At 30.9% G+C, this 22,693-nt stretch overlaps 1 protein-coding gene across 2 annotated transcripts in view; it reads right to left on the reverse strand.

Annotated features, from left to right (window-relative positions):
* LOC121113815 (uncharacterized) overlaps window positions 1–22,693 on the reverse strand; it is a 140,198-nt gene that overhangs the window by 79,055 nt on the left and 38,450 nt on the right. For both annotated transcript variants that reach the window (XM_040707684.2, XM_040707690.2), the window contains exon 2: window positions 5,629–5,724. In XM_040707684.2, coding sequence (XP_040563618.1) covers window positions 5,629–5,715 — 87 coding nt within the window. In that variant the 5' untranslated portion in view covers window positions 5,716–5,724. The remainder of the gene's footprint in view (window positions 1–5,628; window positions 5,725–22,693) is intronic.

Here is a 22,693-nt window from a genome sequence, read left to right on the forward strand (position 1 = left end):
GAAAATTGCCAAAATTCCGGTGAGCAGAAAAAAAAAAAAATACGTAATGGTGAAAATTGACTGTATTTTGTTGGAGTTGACAATCTGAAGAATACATTTCCTTTTCCTCAGTTGTTTTCATTATTATTTAACTTCTGATTAGTTTTCTACTACATTCTATTACATAGAAAACCCTGATTGAACATTCGTGAGTGCTCGTAAAAGAAAAAGAGAAACCTAGCAGATTTGCTACAGAGTTAAATATGTAAGTCATTGATGGGCTCGGAATATAATTAAAGATCGACATCGGAGTGATTCTTACCAACGTCATTGTAAATTTCCTTCCACCACTCCTCCTGCGTCAAAGCTGATTATAACTGATGCCATGAAACGTCATGACAGTGTAGTTGCTCGCCTCGCAAGAATTATTTAAATTGTCTGGGTCACCAATCACCATGTTGATTTTCAGGTTTGTTTAACATGCCCGAAATACACGCTATTTTTATCACAAGTGTATGATAACTTTGAAAGTCTAAATGTTAATATTACTCTTATAAACTATAATAATCCACGCTTACTAATACGTTTTAATTTTTAAATTAAAAGGGCGAATAAATTAGGGTATTAATATCTTGCAGGTTACCAACATCTACTTTTTTTTTAAATTTACGCATTTTCAAAAATATACTATGAATTCAACAATCTAGTATATTTTCTATATTTTTAACAATCACCATTAATTATGAATATATACCATTGTATGAATGGTCAGTGCTGAGCTGTGATTCGTCTGGTATTATACCAGTAATAATATTTCATGGTTTTTACAAAGGGGGACTTATTAATTATGATTATTATTTGAAGAAGTAGCTATTAGTTTAATCAAAAATACCAATAGTAAAAATGAATGCAAAATAAATTATCTTTCACTCAATATTCAATCCATTTTGTAACCCATTTAAATGAGTGATCAACTGATTCAAGGAATATTGCCCCTCAGTTACTAAAAATTTTAGGCTGAATAAAACTTCACTATTTATACGTAAATATTGATTAATTAGTTCAATGTATTATGTTTATATAACCATAAACTCATTTTTACTTTAATAGGTATGTCGCTAATATATTTAAAAATGGCAACATTTTTATAAAATACTTTATCATTCTATATTGCGGAGGTTTTAAAAAATATATTTGAATTAATTCAATATTTATGTGTTTTGTTTTTTTAAATTGCACTCAAAACATATTGAAGAGTAGTTCCTTTTTTACCGGATATCTAATACAGAAACAAAATATGTTGGTTGTTTTTTGTTTTGCTTTTGTTTGTTTTTAAATTCAAATTGAAGAATATTTAATTTATCCATTATAAAATAGTTAATTGATGTTTATATATTCAAATGTTATCTAACTTTTAAATAGGTATGAAATGACAAACATAACAATTGATTTTAACTTTTTAGTTATTTAGCATGGTCAATTTTTATCGGCTCTAAAAAACTGTTATTGATTCTTAATTAATTCACTGAAACATATGTATATTTAGAGAGGTATTTGTGAAAAATGAAACTATTTATGACAAACAACATTTAATTTTGGAACTATATAAAATGATGTATAAGGTTAATTGTTTACAAATCTTGGTTTCATAATAGTGCATAATTTTCCATTTCTATCCATAGTTAAACTCTGTATTGAAACTGATAATTACGTTTTTACTCATTTTTATAATACAAAGGAACCTACCTAGACTGAATATTCCTCAATTAATTATCGTTAATTTCTATCAAAAATTGTTATGATTAATCCATGGATGCTCTGCAAATTGTAAAATTAAGTAGCAAAAACTTAATGTAACAATGAAATAATTAGAAATCGAATTATTTTATTTGGAGGCCAAATTAAGTTTTTATAAATCAAATGAAGGTTTTAAAGTATAGCTCACACTCTTAAAAATATAAAAATTTCCATAAATTTGAATACAATGCCTATTATTGAAGGTAATATGTCAATGAAGTTTTAGACTGTATGTTGTTGCATTTAATAAAATAATGTAAGAAATATACTGAACATTTCTCATTTCTTTAGTTTGCGAGTGCCAAGTGTGATCCGCTGACCTTCATATAAGGAACCCTCATAGCTCCACCAAGCCGTAGTAAAATACTCGATGATTGAATCTTCTGGATCTTTTAAGATCGGACTGACCAAAAAGAATTTGACATCTCTGATTTTAAGGCTCCCTCTGAAGTTAAAATATCAATTCCCTTCTTATTGGCAGATGTATGAACACAAATTCAATTCCTTGATGTTATCTCTCCATTCTTTCAGATGACGAAATATAATAATAAAAAAATGAGTAATAAATATGTAATTACATCTGAATCTGATAACAGATTAATAAAATAATATTAATTTCAATTAAAATTCCAATCTGTTCATGCTACAAATCATAGTTAAATATAAAATAAAAACACAAAAAAAAAATATGTTCCTAGATGAAGAATATAATGAAATTTGGGATAATTGTAAATTAATTTTTGGGAATGGATTTGCATATTCTGCATTATGTCATTCTTCTTCTTTATTTTATGGAAAAAAAGGGGATTTTTCGCTATTTTTACAGCAATGAGACAATGGATCGTTATCATTATGAAATGAGGATGTAAATTATTCATGCCTATTCATGCGCCTTATATGTGTCTAGGTATTACCTTTGTGACTAACTATGTAAAGTACATATTATTATGTATGAATTTTTTTTTCATGTCAATGTTGACTCATAAATACCAGTTTCATATTATCTGGATTGACGAATACTTTTTATTTTGTCAACCCAGGTTAAGTCATTGAACTAGACTTGTTTTTAAAGAAGTCCTTTGCAGAAGAACACATAGACGAGAGATGATACAACGAATAAGAAAGAGAGAGAATACTTCAAATAGGGAGAGAGAATTAATAGCAGGGGCTTCCGCAGGATTTAATTGGGGGGAGGGGGGCTTGGTTTATTGAAAAATTAAATGTTTTGTAATAAACATTCGAATATTAGATTTTTGGAAAAAAACTTCAAAAATTCATAGCTATTCACAGAAAAATTTTAGGCAAAAAATTTGAATTATCTGGAAAAACATTTATAAAAAAATAAATTTCAAATATTAAATTTTTTGAAAAAATTACATAAGCTATTCACAAAAAATTAAATTTTTTGCCCCACTGTATAATTTGCCCCAATGACGAAAAAAAAAATCTCGAGATTATGCAAAATTCCTTAATTTTGGGGGATGCAGCCCATATGCCCACCTCCAGTGGAAACCCCTGAGTAGGTACATAGTTTTTGAGAGGGAGTCCTAGGCACACGGATTCAAAGAGAGAATCATGGAGTTACAATTCAGTGTTTGAACTTTATGCATTTTTTTTACATTTATTTGTCTTAAACTATGATTTTTAATCTATATTTAATGTTTTTGAACACTGTATTGTATCACTCAACCTTTTCTTCTCCAAAAAGAAAAAAATACCCAAAATTAGTTAATAGCAGTTAGCCAATTATTTCCAACTGTGAGCCTATTATCAAATATATATATAGTAAAAAAATGTTTCCCTATTCCCTATTTAATATGAATACATGTTCCCTAATTAAACAATATTTAATTAGATATATTTCAAATAATCAAAGTATCAGCTTCATTGTACCCTTCCTTTTTCAATAAAAACAACACAAAAAGGCCCAAATCAAGTACCTGGAGGGGAGGTGACAGGGGTATAGGCCTCCAGCAATTCTTTTTTATTTATAGAATTTATCTGCCTATTAATGGTGAGTTACCCATAGCTACTCCAACCTGCCCCTGAATAACAAAACCGTTATTTGGAAATTCCTTATTCCAACTATGGAGTTATTAATTTAATAATTGCTGCAAATTGTTCAAAACTTAATAATAGCTATTTATAAATCAGCCAATCAACGTTCAGGACATATATAAGGGGTATTGAAGTTGAAAAATCAACAGTTGATAACAAAACATAGAGTAAGCTAACGCTTTGTTAAAGGCCAAACTAGGATCTGGAAAAAAGAACATAGGGATTGTTAATACTTTGAAAATACAGTTGTCCCATGAGGTCCAAATTGTTTTGACATTTATTTATTTTTTATAAGATTCTACCTTTATATAATAAAAAAAATTAGTATGCCTTTCCCTTACTGTGAATTATGTCGTTACATAATATATGTATTATAACTCCCGGTAGTGACAATAGAAGAAAAAAAAACAACACATAAAAAATATTACGACCCTTTAAACTTTTAAATATCACCACTCAACCGCCACCCTTGATCACTAAGATCAAGGGTCTGGTAGTATATATATATGTGTACTAGGGTGGTTTGTTGTTCAACTTTTTTGAATTTCGATAACGATTAGTGCGGAAAAGTTGTTCTGTTATTTCCATGTGATACGACGTCACAAATGTACATCAAACCATTTTGATGTACATTTTTTCAACATATAAATAGTTGTGACAATATTTATTTTTTCAAAAGTGGCTTTATGGTACAAAGAGAGAGAATGACGTTCTGAATACATAATAGACATAGTTAAAAGAATCCATTGTTTTTCGAAAATATGGCTTTAGTTATGTGCATCATACGGTGGGCGAATGGATGGGGTTAGAAAGATAAGATTTCTTTATCAAAAACTTCCCAGACAGTTTTGTGATTCTTTGGCTCAATATTGTTATAACGCACTACGTCAAAGATGGACACCAGCAAAGAGAAAATATGCCATATTTTATAGAGGGTTTTTTTTTCGATAAAGGCGAAAATGTAAGCCTAATGGCTGAAAATGTGAATATTGATTATGGTCATGATACTGTAAAACCCAAACATTCTTAATTTTAGTTTCATTGATTCCGTGTCGGCAATTTTGATGTCAAAAATGCAACACGCTCTGGAAGGCCAATTGTCGAAAATGTGGATAAAATATTGGACATCGTCGAGTCCGACGATTTTGTAAACACTTTATTGATTGCCAAAAAAAATCTATTATAAATAGTGGATTTATTTTTACAAAACTAAATATTTTGATATTTCCTTTGTGAAATGTAAAAAAAAAATATTTCACAGTTCATCAAAATTTTCTCTTTATGCTCCAAATGGTGGCTGTAGAAAAAAGTTTTACTAATATTTTTTATATGTTACAAGAATATCTATCAAAATGATTTTTTGCAAAAAAAGAATAATGCCTTGTTTTAACCTTTTTGGCCAAATAAAGAGCTTCTACCTTTATTATAACTTTGACCAAGATCTATGACCTATAGATGCCATCATCGTAATGAAATTTTGCATAGTTTATTCCGTTACCACATGAGAACTTTTCCGCACTAGCCGTAACGGAAATTCGAAGAAGTTGAAAAACAAACCCCCCTAATATACATTATCCATTAAATAGAAAAGATGAACCTCTAGAGTAAGAGGGGGTAGCTAAAAAGAAGTCCCACATGAATAATACAATTTAATAGCAGAAGCACTCCCGACAAAGAATCAATGTCACATCCTTTGATTATAGTATTTATACATATATATCTTTGTATTTATAAAATTGTATGTCGTTGAAAAATAAAAGACATTGTATGTATGTGTTATGTGGCTCCTCTTACCTTGAATCGATTTTTAAATCCGTTTTCATAGATGGAAAATTTTGATTTGAAAGAAGTTGATGCTGTTTCATCATTTACAGATGTCATGATTCACTTCTGAAAAGCAAGTAAGACAAATAGACATTAATCAAGCATTAATCAAAATTCTTTATAAAAAATATAATTGTTCATTCTAATATCATATGATTTAATTCCAAATTTTTGTGATCGAGTATTTTGCGTCTTTGTTAATTCAAGTTATTGTAACTCCTTCATACAATAATTACACGATTGTTTTCATTCAACTTTATCTTTCATTGTATAATTATTCTACTAATAGGCAAATAGAAAAAAACCTTTAATTGGTCACAAAATAGGAAGAAAAAGTAGAGTGCGTAGTCCATCAGTATTCCTTGCCATAAGTAAAAAGGATTTAATTAAATTCCATATATTCTGACGCAAGAATATATTTTAAGTATTGTAGAAATGAAAATTGAAATTTACAGGCATAGACAACTGTTTCTTAAGAATTCTCGTTTCATTGAATTGGCCTGCTAAGGTATCTTTGTACAAGCAAAGATGAACTAATATTCTTTTGAATTCAGGCATACGTAGAGTCAGCTGATTAAATCAAAAAGAGTCAACTGAAAACAACAGTTGAATAAAAAATACTAAGTGTCTTTGTTAATTTCAAAAAGGTATTAATAATAAGAATTATAATTTCCTTAAATTGTTCATTATGTATCACATGGTTCGGTTTTAGCCATTTGTTATGAAATATCTTTTGTTTTAGTATTGTTCTTAATAAGTAAACACATATGAGTGTGTAATTTATTCCAAATTGAATTTTAGCCCTGATTTTCGAACTCATGATTAATAAATAGATCGGCTAAAAAGTTCCTAGGCTGAACCATAGATTACGCCACTACAATTAAATCATATGGTTTTCAATTAGTATCAACTTTCAAACGATACATGTACAAGTTCGTCAGCTGTCGGATAGTTGGTTCTTGAGATATAGCATTGTGAACGAAGTAACTTTTGTTATTTGAAAAAAAAAATGGATAAAAAAAGAATTTTGTGTCTTAAGGAACCATTGCTTTTTGGCAAAAAAAAAATACTCTTGAATCCAAGTCATTACTTGATAAATATTATTCTGACTCTGCACCTCCGAAATCAATTTTTGAAATGGGGTTGTTAAATTTAAACATGTTAAACAAGAGTCGAAGATAATGCACGCAGTGAACGTAAGAATGAGGCAGATACTGACGAAAAAATCAAAAGAGTCAACAAAATACAATTTCAAAGCTCACAAAGTGAAGTTTATCGACATACCTGAGAATCACCAGATATCAATGGTGCATGAATTGTGTACGAAAACTTCGAAATGCAGATGCTATGTGCAAAGTGGGTGATGTTCAAACTCAAAATCGATCAAAAACAACAACGTGTTCATGATTCAGAGCAATTTTTAGAAAAGTTCAAAGGTAATAAATACGAACTTTATTGACAAAATTAGACTATGGATGAAACGTAACTCTATCATTACACTTCAGAGTCCAATGAGTTGGTTCATTCATTGACCTCAATATGGGGCAAGCCAGTAACAGCAATTATTATTACCTAGCATTTTTGGAGTGTTTGAAAAAATATTTTTTTCATCTGTTATTTTTAATTTATATCAATGTAATCAGGTTCTATCTGGAAAAACTTAAATTTACTAGCAATATCACATTTTAGAGTATAAAAATTTTTATCTTGATAACATTTTGGAAATGTCTAAATACAACATTTTTATTCTAAAACAGCGATATATCTACATATACTTTAACATATATCTTAGATAATATATTTCATATAGGTTTTCCACAAACTAATATAGGTGCAAAATATTGGACCTTCATTATCTTGCTAGAACTCGACTGAAAATAGATTTTTTGAGCAAAATGACTAAATATGTTACATTAGCTCTCTATAACACGGGTAATATAAGTACTTTTTCTAAAAACAATTGAAAAACCAAGGCACTATTCTTTTTCAGACAAAACCCTTAATTTTTTTTTGTGTTTTTAACCTTAAATTATATTTTCTCAGGATTGAAACATCCCACATATAAGCACATATTTATAATCAACATCCAATTTTGAAAAAATTAACTTATTGCCATTTGACTTATTGATTTATTTTAGGATTCCCTAAAATTGTTCCAAACCTATATCAGGGTAAAAACTCCAATCTTAAATATCTTGAAAAACAGATTTCATAGGAAAAAATTAATCACAGATTCGTAATTAACGCTTTAAGTAATACTTGAATTGAATATGGAATTTAATAAATTATGAAAAAATTACACTATTGACCTTTCTAATCGGTTAATTTAATCGACTTATTGATATATCGGTGAAATCAGACTCTTACCCCTTTTCTTCTTATCATTTTTGAAAAGCTTAATAGCATTTCTTTTTCAAATACATAAATACATACCTATAAATATTGAGGAGAAATGAATATTACATACAAATATGTATACTTCCCCTTTCTTTAAAAACATGTTATCTCTAGGAGAAAACATACTCAACTCATAAGATAACACGATTTTATAGGAAAGGGCAATATAGATAAAGTTAATTCGTAACTGACATCTAAAGGTCATTTATTAGACCGAGGATTATCTACATACTCATGCCTATTGATAGAAGGATGATGTATTTAGAGGGGGTTCTTAATCATGATCATTCTGGAATAGGTACAAGATAAGAATCCGGAAGTTGATTAATTGAAAAATACCAGTAGAAATGATCATTTTATGATGTATCATATATTTGCCACAATATATTTTTTTGTCTAGAAATGTATTCGACCAGAAAAGTACAATTGCACAAAATTTAGAATTTTTTAACGGTTTTTGAGTTTTAGATTTTACAAGAATAGAGTAACAATAATTTGGATCAATTCAAATTTATCCAATCAGTGTTAATCTGAATCATACACTTTCATTGATGAACACTTTACTTATTTTTAAATATTAGGTTCATTAAAAAGTTATGAACGTTTTTCGTTAGATTTCTTTGGTGAGCTTTATCTCACGATTAATACATTGCATGAAAAAAAGAAGCTTTAAGTATACTTAAAGGTAAAGCCAGTTGTGTTTTTCAACGTTTTTAAAATGTAAGAAAAAAGAAAAAAAAATTGATACATTCTTCAGTATCACTTCGACCAAGGAGAAAAGGCAGGGCAGGCGCCTTTTCAAAATTGTGCTGTTTATGGACCCAATACAGCATCGAATGCGACAGTAAAGCGGTGATTCTAATAATTTCGTTCTGGTAAAATGGACGTCGAAGATGTGGCACGGTTTGGTAGACTTTTTACTTCACCTATTAGTTAAAATAAGATTCCACATATCTTGTAAATTTTTCATCAAAAGAAACATTCGAATATTAAACAATAATTTGAGAGAATGAACAAGAGATAATTCGAATTCAACCCATTAACGTCCAAAGCAAGGATAAAGAGTATGAGAGCAGAGAAATCAAAAGCGGACAACAAATTATAATGCATTTTTTTGTCAGTGACCAATATAATACAAGCTACTTGTACGTAGTTACTTATATTTGAACCATTGACAGGGTGTTATCTCACTGCATTTTGTTGTTACCTGCCAACATTTCTACGTAATTTTCCCTTATCAGTGTTAACTTATGAACGTTAATTAATAAAATTCTTATTAGCTTTTATTAACCTTTTAACAATTCTCAACAATTATTATTAAATAATAATTCCATGGTTAGGAAGGATTGACTAAATGCATCAAATTTATTTTTGATCTTTACTCTGTTTCTTTTTGGAGGACAGGCTCTGAGATACCATAAAGGTAACGACATGTGGAATTTCCTTAAGGCTATTTATTTAAAATAAGGCGATCATGAAAGGAATCAAAATGGAAGCGCATGATTAGGATTTCACGAATCAAAATATGTACATATACAAAATATCTATGGATATGTGGATCTATGCCGAGAGAAAAATATAATGGGGCATCAATATTTATGTTGTGAATGGGTTTGAATTTGATCTCATTTATTTATTTATGTTTACCTCAAGATTATCCTTTTCATTGTACAAACTTATAGTAGATCTAAAATTCTGTTGTATTAGTTAAACACACATCTTGAAGGTATACAGTATACATTCTACATACTTATGTATGTATATGAAACGAGAGAGATAGGATGAACGGATTAACTGAAATACATACATACATAGGACGTGAATATTTAAGATATACGCGTGGAGATATTGAGCCCTGCGTGATGAATATTTTGAAGTCGTAGTAAAGAAAATGGAATATTAAAAATACAGAAATAATAACGATATGTATGTAGTTATACACATCATAGATACACAAATATAATGTTTCTTAATTAAAAAATATATAGCTTTTATTGTTATTGTTGGTTGGTTGGTTGAGAAGTGATTGTTATATAAACGTATATCTGTATAGAAACGACTGTAGGGATAGATCCGGGTAATTCTCATTAACTCGTACCCAGAAAATCAACATAACAAATCCCCGTATCAAACACCTCCAAAAAAGTGGTACTCTGTAGGTAATTAGACGTGGGTGAGTAAAGTTTAAAATAAAAGCATTGGTATCTTTATTTATTGACGAGTTCCCGTTTTTATCCAGATAATTGTCATATAATATCGACAGGGTAATTTCGAATGTTTTTCTTTTTGTATGAATACTTATATGCATCTTACAAGTGACGTCTGAGCAAACAAAGCAGTTTATAGTTTTTTGTGATGTTATCTTCTGTCTTGAAAACTCAACCAGAAATGCATAGAATTACGTTACATATTTTATAAGCTGGTTGCGCTATCACTCATCAACAGGGCTAGTGGAACCAATTCAACAGTAGAGAAGGACCAGTTTTCATAGAAATAACATTGTATAGAGAGTGGAAACCCAAAACTTTTAATAGTTTTAATAAAAATTTTATCCCGTTATTTTCAATTGTGATGTTTCATTAGACATTCAAACAACAACTGTCCTTTTCTCATGTGTCTGAGTGTAAAAATGTCGTAGCAAAAACAAAAAGGCTCCACGCCGGTGCCAGTTCCAAGAAGGATGTAAAGACCACTGGCATCTCCATCCAGACTGCCTACAACATCAAAAAGGTCCATTAAAGATGGAAATGATATTGAAATTTATAACGTATTCTGAATCTAATTATCTTACATTTCTGTAAGCAACAATATGACTGAATTATGGCTTGCTTCCATGTGGTCTTCATCCAGCTCTGACCTCAGCCCTCAGACTTTGCAGTTTAGTGTGCCTTAGAGATGAATGTTTTCCACACCTCCCATCCAAATTATGATACGCTCCAAGCTTCCATCATGCCAGCGTAGTAAGCCATGAACACGGCCTTCATTGTCAAGAGCAGTCCATCTGTTGGCAGGGTGTTGAGGCTGGTATTGCATGTGAAGGAGGACGTAATAAAATAAAAATATGCCTAAATAAACTATTTAAACACTTTACAAATGGGCTTTGAGTCGTACTTTCTTGATTCCATAAAAATTACGTTTTTTATCATTTTTAAAATACTGATGCAACTTTCTATTGTTAATGTCTTTCAAAAAGTAGGTACTTTGGCCCCTTGGCCTCCTCTTCCAGCAACTATGCTCATCACTCACTAGCAGTACCGTTGTTAGCTTTCCTCATTGAGCCCCAAAAATTATTAGTAATTTTATATAATTACTTATACAAATAGGTAATTTATATAAATACTAGCAGAGAGTGCCCGTATTGCAGGACTGAATAGAAACAAAGAATGAAAGTAGAAGAAAATGCAGAGAGGGGGGAGACAGTGAGAAGGAGAGAGATATGGAAAGAAATAAGGGTCTTTATTTTCGGTCAGAAAAGTTATCTTTATGACCTAGACGGTCCCAAAAAATATGTTAGGAACTGCGTGGTTATTTTATACGTCTCCTTGCTAAATTTCAGACTTATCTGTCGAGTATTTTGAATTCCGTCTTTGATAACAACAATAATAGATTTATAAGGTGAATCTATATCTTACATGATATAAAAAAATATGTTTACATTTTTTCATTATTTTTGAGTGTTAAAATACCCAGGTCTACCCGATTGAAAAGTTCTATTTTCTGTGTCTATCCGGTTCCAAAAAACACTCAAAACCCATCACTTGAAACGAGTTGTTTTTAGAGAAATATGATGATATTTCTTTAAAAAAATCTTAATTATAAAATTCGTTTTTTTTCTTCAATATATGTAAACATATAGATATATATTCCATTCATTATACTGTTTAGAATAATAATTAATTATATTGGTTTGTGTGAAAATAAACAAAGTTTGTCTTTTGATTAATGAGACTGGGGCTCTTCTCGCTTGTGTACATAAGTAGAAGACTGTTAATTGAGTAAATGTGCGTATAATCAGAGAATATTTGCAGAATATATAAATGATTAATTATGTATAAGTTTAGATATATATGTAAAACCTCTTTTCGTAGAAGGAATAAGTCAGTACAGTTGAAAATACAACTATCTACTAGTGCGTGGTTTCCGTTTGGAAATCTTGGAAATCCCAGATCTGTTGAAAACCTTCATAATTCTAACTAATTCTGCCAACTTCGGTATAGACCGGTCTTTTTATGAAATTCAGTATAGAAAAAAATCGGTATTTATTCGGTCCTGAATTTTTTTTTACATCACTTAAGACCAAACCAAAAAAATCGATTTAGGAGTGAGACTCAACATTACACATCTTCATTCCAATCAAAGTTGGTTTTTATATTTTACCTAACTACCGAGTGGTCCATTGAAATCTGAAATCTTACAAATTCAATAATTAATGAAAGTTGAGTGATTAAAAGGAATTCATATTTCAATATATGAAAGCATATAAATTAGTTACAAAATAAAAACATGACCTCTCTAGCTTACGTTCAAGCTGACAAAATGACACTCCAACGTGATCGACAAATTCCCATTTAGCGTACTCCAAGCAGTTGGCCGTCTCCAGGACCACCGTCTAAGTCGTAACAAGGTCCGTAACGTTATAGAGGAAGAAGGAGTCTGTCAAAAATTCCAAACCGCTGATGTCCATGACGTTTCACACGAGAATGTCGAGAGAGTTATCAAAAAAAGTGGGTGGAAAGAGCCTTATGAGGGTGTAGAAGCCCTTTTGATACCACCAATGATAAAAACTTATCCCCTCCGTTGCAAGACTCTACTGAAGGAGTTTTTGAGTTCTTGAACCCCTTTTTTCACACTCTTGGCCCAAAATCAACCCTAATGCCAACCCCCTCAAATACACCTTTTAGGTACATGTTGAGGGGAAGGTTGCAGTGTCTTTCATCCAAACACCGAGGCCCTCAGAGCCACTGTCAGCTAGCACTGAGACGTCATAACAGAAGACTACATCCGTAGTTGGTGCCAGGCCTTCTGTCGTTGCCTGGAAGCAATTATTACCGCTGGGGGTGGCTATATTAATGATTAAGAGAGCTCAGACAAACATACTTATATATGATTTACTTTGTTGAAATTATATTGTTGGTTAATATATGAAATCTTGTTGAAGTTTAAAATTCAAAGTGTTCCAATTTTAATAGACCACTCCTTATGTCTATGTGCGATTAACAATATTAGTCCTATAAAATCTACTTGGTTAATGGCTGGTCATAATTTTTTAATTTTTTGAAATGGGGATCCTTTTTTACTTCGAAGAATAAAAATATTTTTTTTATTTAAGTTATCATAATTAGTGTTGAAACTCGGTCCAGGACCGTTGTTTTTTTTCGGTTCGACTTAAGTGATTTTTTCTAGACCAATTTTTCAGTCTACACAGCGATCTCAGACCATGGACCGATTTTTTTCGGTCTCACTTCGTAGACCGATTTTTTTGGTTTCAATTTATGGACATATTTTTTTCAGTTTCATAAATTATGAAAGGCTATTTTTTTTCTAGATCAACTGTCATTCATTTTTTTTTTAAATCTAAAAAGTACGCGACAAGTTCTAGAACAAATACTGAATAAATATAAGAGAAGGGGGGATCAAAATTAATCCGACCTATCTCGGTTTAAACTTCGTATAAAGTCATTTTACTTGAAAAAACATATGATGTCATGTTATAAACAATTTATCTGTAAAATCGGTCTAGTCCGATTTTTTTGGGACCGTGCTAGACTGAATTTTTCCCTTGAACCGATCTAGATCGTATTTTTATATAAGACCGGTCCAGACTTATCTTTTTTGTTGGACCTAACTAATTCAGTCAAATAAAAACATAACAGTCCCAGACCGGTCTAGGATTTCCATACCAAACCCAACACTCGTCAAAATCGACGATTTTCAATTTTTTTAATTGATATTTTTGAGTGGTTAGTTAGAAATCGGAAAGGTTTTTATTCCATTTTTTTTAACCAAAAATTATGTATTTCAAATAAATTAATATCAATATATAGAAAAGGAAATATCTGATAAATTTATCAATACTTAATATCACTTACGTGATATTAAAAATTGTTATTAAAAACGTTTTATATGTAATCATTTATTTCCATTTAGCGATTACTATGAAATAACCTCTTTTGAACTTACTGACTATTGGTATAGTCATGAGGTTTGATATACTGAGGCTAAATCCTGAGTCTAATAAAAATTAGCAAATATATTTTTTGTTGGCACATTATCGATAATTGTTAATACAATAAAATATTACATTTCCTTACTCATTCGGTATTAACCCCTCATCTTTAAGTTATAAAATATTGTCGAATTGTTAAATTTGGAGCTAAAGGTTTATGGCCTCATGATATTCTTAAAAATCCCAACTTTGTTAAGTCGGCTGTCAGTAATAATGTTTCAGTCACAACCTTGGCATAAATTACGTCAACATTGATCAAAACAAGCCCTCCTGAGGTAAAGAAGATTAATTTAAGTTATGCTCAAAACTAAAAATATCGTATCCAAGCAGTTATTAGAATTGCAACACAAATTATAAGTTTCTAGAAGACCATCTGTTATGGTAATGCATTGAGATGGTAAACCAATGACACTTTTGAAAATCCTGATTGCTTGGAAGAAAGATTACTATAATTGTTTTGAAAATTGGAGTAGTAAAATTCATGCACTATAACACGGAACAATCGATTAATCCAGACAGAGAATTGCAAAGACTACATTTAATTTATTGAGGGATTGGAAATGTACAGGAAATATTAGGGAAATTATTTTAACTCAACAGCATCCAACACTAGAAAACTATATTTGGCTTACATAACTGTTCAATTTTTGAAGAGAGAGTTATTGCGTCTTACTCGTAGACATAATGTTGGAGAAAGATTGCTGACCCATTCTTGGGATGCATTATAAATTGAAGTTACTTTATATAGAAGATTTTAAAAAAGTTTTGAATTATTAAACCGCAAAAAAATGGATTATCTTTCAATATCTAGAATAAAAAGATAAATAGTAATAAAAAAAAGTTTATTAGTCTCACTCTGCATACAAGCATTGGAATTTAACCATTCAAGAGGGGCGAAATATGATCCATTCAGCTCACATTCATCTATCTTGGTAAAGCACCTAGGAAATTTAAAACTCTTACAAGCTCTTCACAGTTTTGGTGCATGGTACAAATGATTTACTCAATTAAAATGATATTGCTCTCAAATAAAATAAACTCATTACCTCAAGGAACTGTTTTTTTAGCTTGAAAAATTGGGAAAGTGAAAACAATTTGTACATTTTTTTGTATATTGTTATATCCCCTGGCGGGTAACTGTCCTATCTTCAACTTTTGTTCATATGAAGGATTTAAATCTACTTCATATTGTCCTAGAACATAAAAATGTACTTCATACTTTGTCAAGAGCCGCTATCAAATCCAAGGATTTGCATATGTGTATTTCACATAAGCATTGCTTAGTGAGTGTATCGATAAAGCAGTAAAAATTCAAATAGGAAGCGAAATTCTTAAAATAGAAAACCTGTGGAAATTCTTAAATAGAAATAGAACTGGATTTGGAAAACTAAAATTTCCACATGTCCATAAAAAAAATACTGATTTGTCATAATTCATTGGGGCAGATAGTTGGGCGTTATTTCGAATATTTAATATCAGTCCTGATTTTTTAAATACATCTGTATCTACATGCAAATCTAATAGTAGCTATATTAATTTAGATTAGATCGTGGATGTATACATTATGTATATGTTGTAAATGATGCCGCATAGAGGGAGGGAAGCTTTGAAATGTCTATGTAAGCACATCAGAAACGAAAAAAAAACTTTCAAAACATACTACAAATAGTTGATAATTGATATGGTTGCTTACCAAATTAGGGAAAATATGGCAACTTACTCTATGTGATCAAAACCTATATTGAAAGAAAATCTAAATTATTCTGATTTGTTGAAAATATATGTTTTCTTCATGTTTTGCAAAAAATGAAAATAATCCAATATTTTTAATTATAATATAACAACACAAGATATTGTCCAATCCTCACCAAATTTAGAAGATTTATTCAAAAGGTTACGTAAAGGTTCTTCTCAAGACCAGAACAAAGGCCAGTGGCATCACGTAATTTTGTGTGGCGGGGGCAGAGCGATTACCTTAATATCTGTCGATCAATTATTCTATATGTATCGAAATTGAAACTTGATGGCATCTGGCAGAGTAAATTATTTCTTCAATTTTGCTGAAAATATAGAGGATTGAGACCTGTTTCAACAAACCTGTCAAATTCTACTATCCTGACTTTTAAGCTTTCCTCTATTTTAGAATGCAGCGTTGTACTACTTTGGATTAAGGAGCAAGTTTAGCTTCTTCGTTCAGTGCACGACTTGTTAGTGAATAGAGACGCAGCCATTCCTGCTTCTTTTTTTAGTAAATAGCTTTATAAAAATAATTTTAGGACTGACTGGTTTTTTATTTGGAGAAACTTAGTCTAGTGAATAGATAATTTACAATCTCAGTCGGTGATTTTTTAACTTTAACTTTTTTCTTTAAAGTAACTACTCTTTCTACCCACTGTTTTGATATCTTTCTGGATAGTCTGGTAGGAATCCGGAGAACTCTGGGATGAGCCCTCATTACTTGGGCTGTTTTATTTAACACCTACGACCTTTTTGATAGAGGAGTTCTTACTTTCCAACGTTTCGGCATAGACGGTGGTCCTGGAGACACCCAACTGCTTGGAGTGCGCGAATGGAAATTACTCGATTCTGTTCAAATGTGATTTTCTCAACTTGTACATAAGCTATAGAGCTCAAGTATGTTTAATTTTGTAACTAATTGTTTATGCTTTCAGATATCGAAATATGAATTAATTTAAATCACTCAATCTACATTAATTATTGAAATAGTTATTGTTCAGATTTCAATGAACCCCTCCGTAATATAATCAAATTCATTTCAACATAAATGGTAAAAATATATGATTTTATAAGATTCATTTTTTTTTTTTTTAGTTTTTTATTATATGGCGCCTAACCTATGTACCTCTGGTTGTACCATCTATCATTTCCCCTCGCATGAATATTATAAATAAAATGAAGAAATATAGAATAAAGTAAAAAAAGTAAATTAAAATCATATTTATGATTCCTCATAAAACTTCAATTTCAAGGGGAGGGGAAAAATGATGATATAATGTAGGGTCTAGAGTTTCTCACTTCCCGGAAGCAGAGAGTTTTATTTTAGCGGAATTTTGGACAATATTGGGATCCCATTAGTAAATAATAGATACTGGGAAATTTAAGTATTTCTTTGAATACTTAAAATAAGTAATATTATTTAAGCGGGTCCTACCCATAAATTATCACTTATCATGTTCTTCATTTGTAACAGTCCTAGAAAGTGATGAAAAATCTCATTTTTGAGCTTTGACTTTAAGTGTAACCCCCCGAGAAATCCCGGTAAATGGGATCCCGGGATCCTGAGAGAGAAATCCTAAATAAATAAAAAGAGAAGAGCTCTAATAATATGTAGGTATCTAAGTACAAAAAAGTATATTAAAATATGTAACTACATCCATAGGTATACGATCTAAATGTCATGACCTTAGAAATATACATATATAGGTATAGATTATATTATAATTTTGAGTAAAGATAACTGCATTGAGTTTCATTAACATTAATTATATTATTCATTGATTAGAATGATGTTTTAAATGAATTGAAAATGCATATTATATACATAGACTGAAATTCCTATGCAATTAATTATATTATCAGCATTATCGCGAGGAGTGTAATACAATATAGAGACTACTCAAATAATTAATGGATAAGCTATATAGGAAGTTTAGAGTGATCAACCGTACCCGATTATTTGGACATTTAGAGGTCCAGGGACTTTTTAATAAATTCATGAAATGTCTTGTGTTTTGAGGGACAATTAACAGACTCAAAGTAAAAAATATCCAAAATGAGAATTAAAATTTTAAATATTTTATTCATTAATTTAAAAATACGTTATAAAAAACGTAAATCTGATACTAGTTGATGTTTTTTTTGTTTTTTTAATCAAAATATTGCCACCACAAAGCTATAAGCCAAGTGGTAAAACTTCCTTATTGGCTGGAGTAGATTTCTTGTTAAGTTTCTTTCTTTTTTTCTGCTGAAAAATGATTTTTATGATACCATTTTTGAGGCTCCTTTATCATGATATGTTCAATTTGTTATTCCTATTGCTGAACTCGCCCTGTTAATTTGATTAAAACATTAAATAAACGGCAGCTGACGAATTATTTTTTGACTTAGTGCACTCAAAATCCCTGGCAAACAAAAACAAAAGTTTTGTGTAGACCACTTCTTCGAAAAAATATTGTCTTCTTTTCTCTACTTGGTTTATAGCTTTGGGTCACCCTAAAAAAAACTATATTATGAAATAATATAAAATGTTGAAATTTCCAGGGAATATATATTAGGCATACACCCCCGATAACTCCAGGGAAAATTGGATCCCAAGATGCCGGTGGAGAGACCCTATATTGCACTTCATAAAAAATACAATGCAAAACATTCGTGCATGATTTAACCTGTTTGCCGCCTCTTTTTTTTTTTAAATATGTGTAATGTCACTATATATTATCTTAAGGAATGATTATGATGTGAGAGAAGTCTTGTATTTTGTTTGAATACGTACGAAAGTAAATACAGCCAAAGTGAGCAAGAAAGAGAGGAAAAGATAGGCATAAATTATCGAGAAATAAAAATTTTGTATAATGCCCTGTTGTGGGGTAAAAAAACCGCACAATAATAAAAAACATTCATAATTATAAAAAAAGAAAAAAAACCCGCAAAAACGAGACACTTATTTTGGAATTTACCTCCTATAGTATTATTATTTAAAGGTCCTTTAATTGGTCATATGGAGTTGCACTGATTAGGTATAAGTAAACATTATAGTATTACATTCATATGTTACATAGGAATCTTCTTTGAAGTCCATATACATCAAGTATATTCCCTTTTCTAGGAACGACCGGCCCCAATTCTTTGCACATTGAGTTTAAGAGAATAATTTCTCCCGAGTGCGTTGCCCATTGAGTTTTGTCGTTTCATTTAGTTTTAAGAGGTTGCTTACATGTTATTATTTCCCATTGCAAATCAAAAACTTTATCAAGATCTAGCCAAAAAATAAGTTTGCTAGGGTCGAATGGTATGTATCAAATAATCTGCTAGTTATTATTTAGAAATCAATGTATGGCCCACAGATAATTTGATTAGTGAGGGGAACAGGCTTGATTTTCTACATGTCCTCAAAAATTGTGGCTCTGTGGTCCTATCTCAACAGGGCATGTGATTGCGAAGGAAGTGATCACGTTGTCAGTGTGAGCTTGGGTATAATCTTGCTCCAGGACAAGATTACAATCAACACCAACTTGTTTGTTAATTTTGGTCAAAGATTGCCCTGCGTAGAAGACTTTCACATGATCGAAATTCTATTCAAATAAAGGGTTATTTGCCTTTTTTCCCGCTGTTAAGGAATCGTTAAAAAAGATTTGGTCAATTTGTATTTATAGTAATTTTAATAATGGGGAAACAGTTATTTGACACCCGGTATGTACCTTGAAGAACTTTGGGGTATAATACTTGCGAATCCCATGTCTTATTTTTATTTTTTAAACAATGATTATCAGATATGATTATTCACTATGATCCTCTATTCTTAATAATTACATCAATCAATGTTCTATGACTAATATTTATCGTTGTATAAGGATGTACATTTTTGTAGGTTTATACGTAGGTTTGATCTATATTTAGATATATACAATCAAATGTATAAAAATAAAATTTTGGGAAAAGGAAAGTTACTGATTGACAACCTCAAAGAAATAGGATACGTATAATATTTTCATAATTTTGTGAATTGGTGAATCTGCACATTACTTAAATATACCATAAAGGAATCAACATATATTAGTTCAGTAAAAAGTTGTGAGCGTTTTTCAGGAGGTGTATTTAGTGAACTATATCTCACGATTGATACATAGCATAAAAAAGCTTCAAGTATGCTTAAAGGTTAAATGTACACTTAAAAAAATTTCATTTACAGTTTTGTGTTTGGTGGAACCAGTTGTGTATTCAGTATTCCAAAATGGAAATTTAAAATAGGTGAAAAAGCAGAGCAGGAGGCAAAAATAAAAAGCGGTGGTTCCAACAGTTCCATTTTTCTAATATGGACGTCTGAACTACGCTCTGGTAGGTCAATCGTCCAAAAGATCGATAAAATGATAAAAATTGTCAAGTTTGACCGGCATGGGAACACTTATTCCATTGCCTAGGAATGGAAGATTAGCTACATAACTGTTTGGAGCTTTTTGCATAAAGCTGGTCAAAAGAAGAAGCTCAATGTATGAGTGCCACACGAATTGGGGCAAAATAACATTTTGGATCGAATTGATGTTTGCAACTCTTTGTTGAAATCTAACAAAATTTATTCATTTTTGACTGTATGGTGACTGGCAATAAATATAGGTCGCATACGAGAACAACAGATAAAAAATATCTTGGTGAAGTGGCTCAAACGTTTACCAAGCCTAGATTAACAGCTAAGAATGTTATGCTTTGTGTAGGATTAGAAAGGAATCATCCACTATGAGCTGCTCCCATTGGGCAAAACACTCAATTCGGACTTCTATTATCAATAACTAACTCGATTGAAACAGATGATCAACCAGAAGCGGCCAGAAAGGGTGTTGTATTCCATCAAGACTATATCAGTTTATATACATCGTTAACGACGCCCCAGAAGCTTGGAGAGCTGGGATGGGAGGTTCTATCGCACACGCCGTTTATAGCAGAAAGCGATTTATACCTATTCAAGCATTTACAAAATTTTATTGATGGTACAAAATGAGCTGGTCAAGTTTTAGGAATAGGGACGAAGACTTCTTCAATCGCGGAATTATGAAATTCCCTTCAAAATGGACATCCAACAAAAAATTAAATAATCCTAACTATGCTAATTTTATTGTCGAAATAAAGCAAAAAAACGCACATAACTTTTTACTTCACCTATTATGTAAGTATATTCAATACATTGTAGAGACTAAAGTCAATGAACTAAGTTATAATCGGCTTTCCTAGTCATTAAGATCCATTGTTATAGAATATATTTTTCACCCTTTAAGTCATATAGTTTTACTTAAGTAAGTAAATAGACTCATAGAATAGAGGTGACAAGTAAATCAATGGTGAAACAAAGGATCATGAGTTTTCCTTGTAGGTGTTCCCAATCCATCAGACTTCTTGAAAGACTCGGTACCAGCGTATAAAGTTGATTTGGGCAGCTTCGTAAACTCAATAATCCCGGTACGGAGGCTCACAATAATTGTCACACAGCGTTCGTATTCAGAGGACATCTTAAGAATTGTGAATTTTTTTTTATACAATTTCGCCAGCTAAATCTAATGAGTACACTTTTGATAAGCATAGATCTCAGGATCGTTAAGATATTGAGGTCTAAGCTTGTTCCGGATTAAAAATCTCCACCTTGTATATTGTGGGACTTACAACCAATATAGCTACTAAATCCCATAGGCAATATATATGGCTAGCAATGAAGTCATTGATCATATTTTAAATGTTGGATTTTCAATTCTAAATATATCCAGCAGTAACTGAAGGTTTGATGAATATATATACATTAACTTATATTTTATTATTTGTGCATATCAATATCATTAATGAAAGACAGGATGATTAACTGAATTTCTTTGATTTATGAGAGTTAAATAAATATAAATAAACATATATATGTATATAATACATAAGGAGTGCCAAAATTATGCATGCTTATGACACTTATGATACGTTTCAATAGACTTTTATCGTTATAGTGGTGTGAATAGATATTACAATTTGAATGTGTTATAGGTATTATCCAAGATTTTTTATTATTTTTTTTATATACGAGTACATACACCTTACACATCGTTACATTTATTGTACCTCCCAACCTCTCCTTAAAAACACACTGGGTGGGAGAGGCCCAAAATCAATTGGTAGCGTTAGGTCCATTCTTCAGCAGCCAATCAACGTTTAGAGCACTGATAAAGGGAGAAGAAGTAGAAAACCCGAAAGCTGACACAAGAGCGTATAGTAAATTCATTTCTAAGCGGAATAACGCCAGTAACAGAAACTTGACCCCCCTCAATACACTTCTAAACCATAATCAGAGTTTGCAAAAGGAGGTCTAGTTCCCAGATACTCCTTGAGTGATTTGACTACAAATTTATCGTGTCAAGTTACATCAATTATATCAAAAATTTATTTGATAATCCTGGGATTACCCAAAAATGATCGGAGTTATTAGGGATTGATGGAGAGAGAATGTTTGCTTTAATAATATAGATCCCCTTATAATTTTATTTTTTAATACGACACGCTTAGCTTACGCTACACACATTCGTTCCTATATTGGTGTATCTTAGATAAAGTACTAGTCAAGCAGTTCTAAGAAATGAAATGCACACTATAAATAAGATAATTTTTCGCAAAATTGGGTGTGGATTAAATTTTGATTCTTTGGCGAAA

This window comes from Lepeophtheirus salmonis, chromosome 1 (assembly GCF_016086655.4).
Source record: "Lepeophtheirus salmonis chromosome 1, UVic_Lsal_1.4, whole genome shotgun sequence".
NCBI lineage: Eukaryota > Metazoa > Arthropoda > Copepoda > Siphonostomatoida > Caligidae > Lepeophtheirus > Lepeophtheirus salmonis.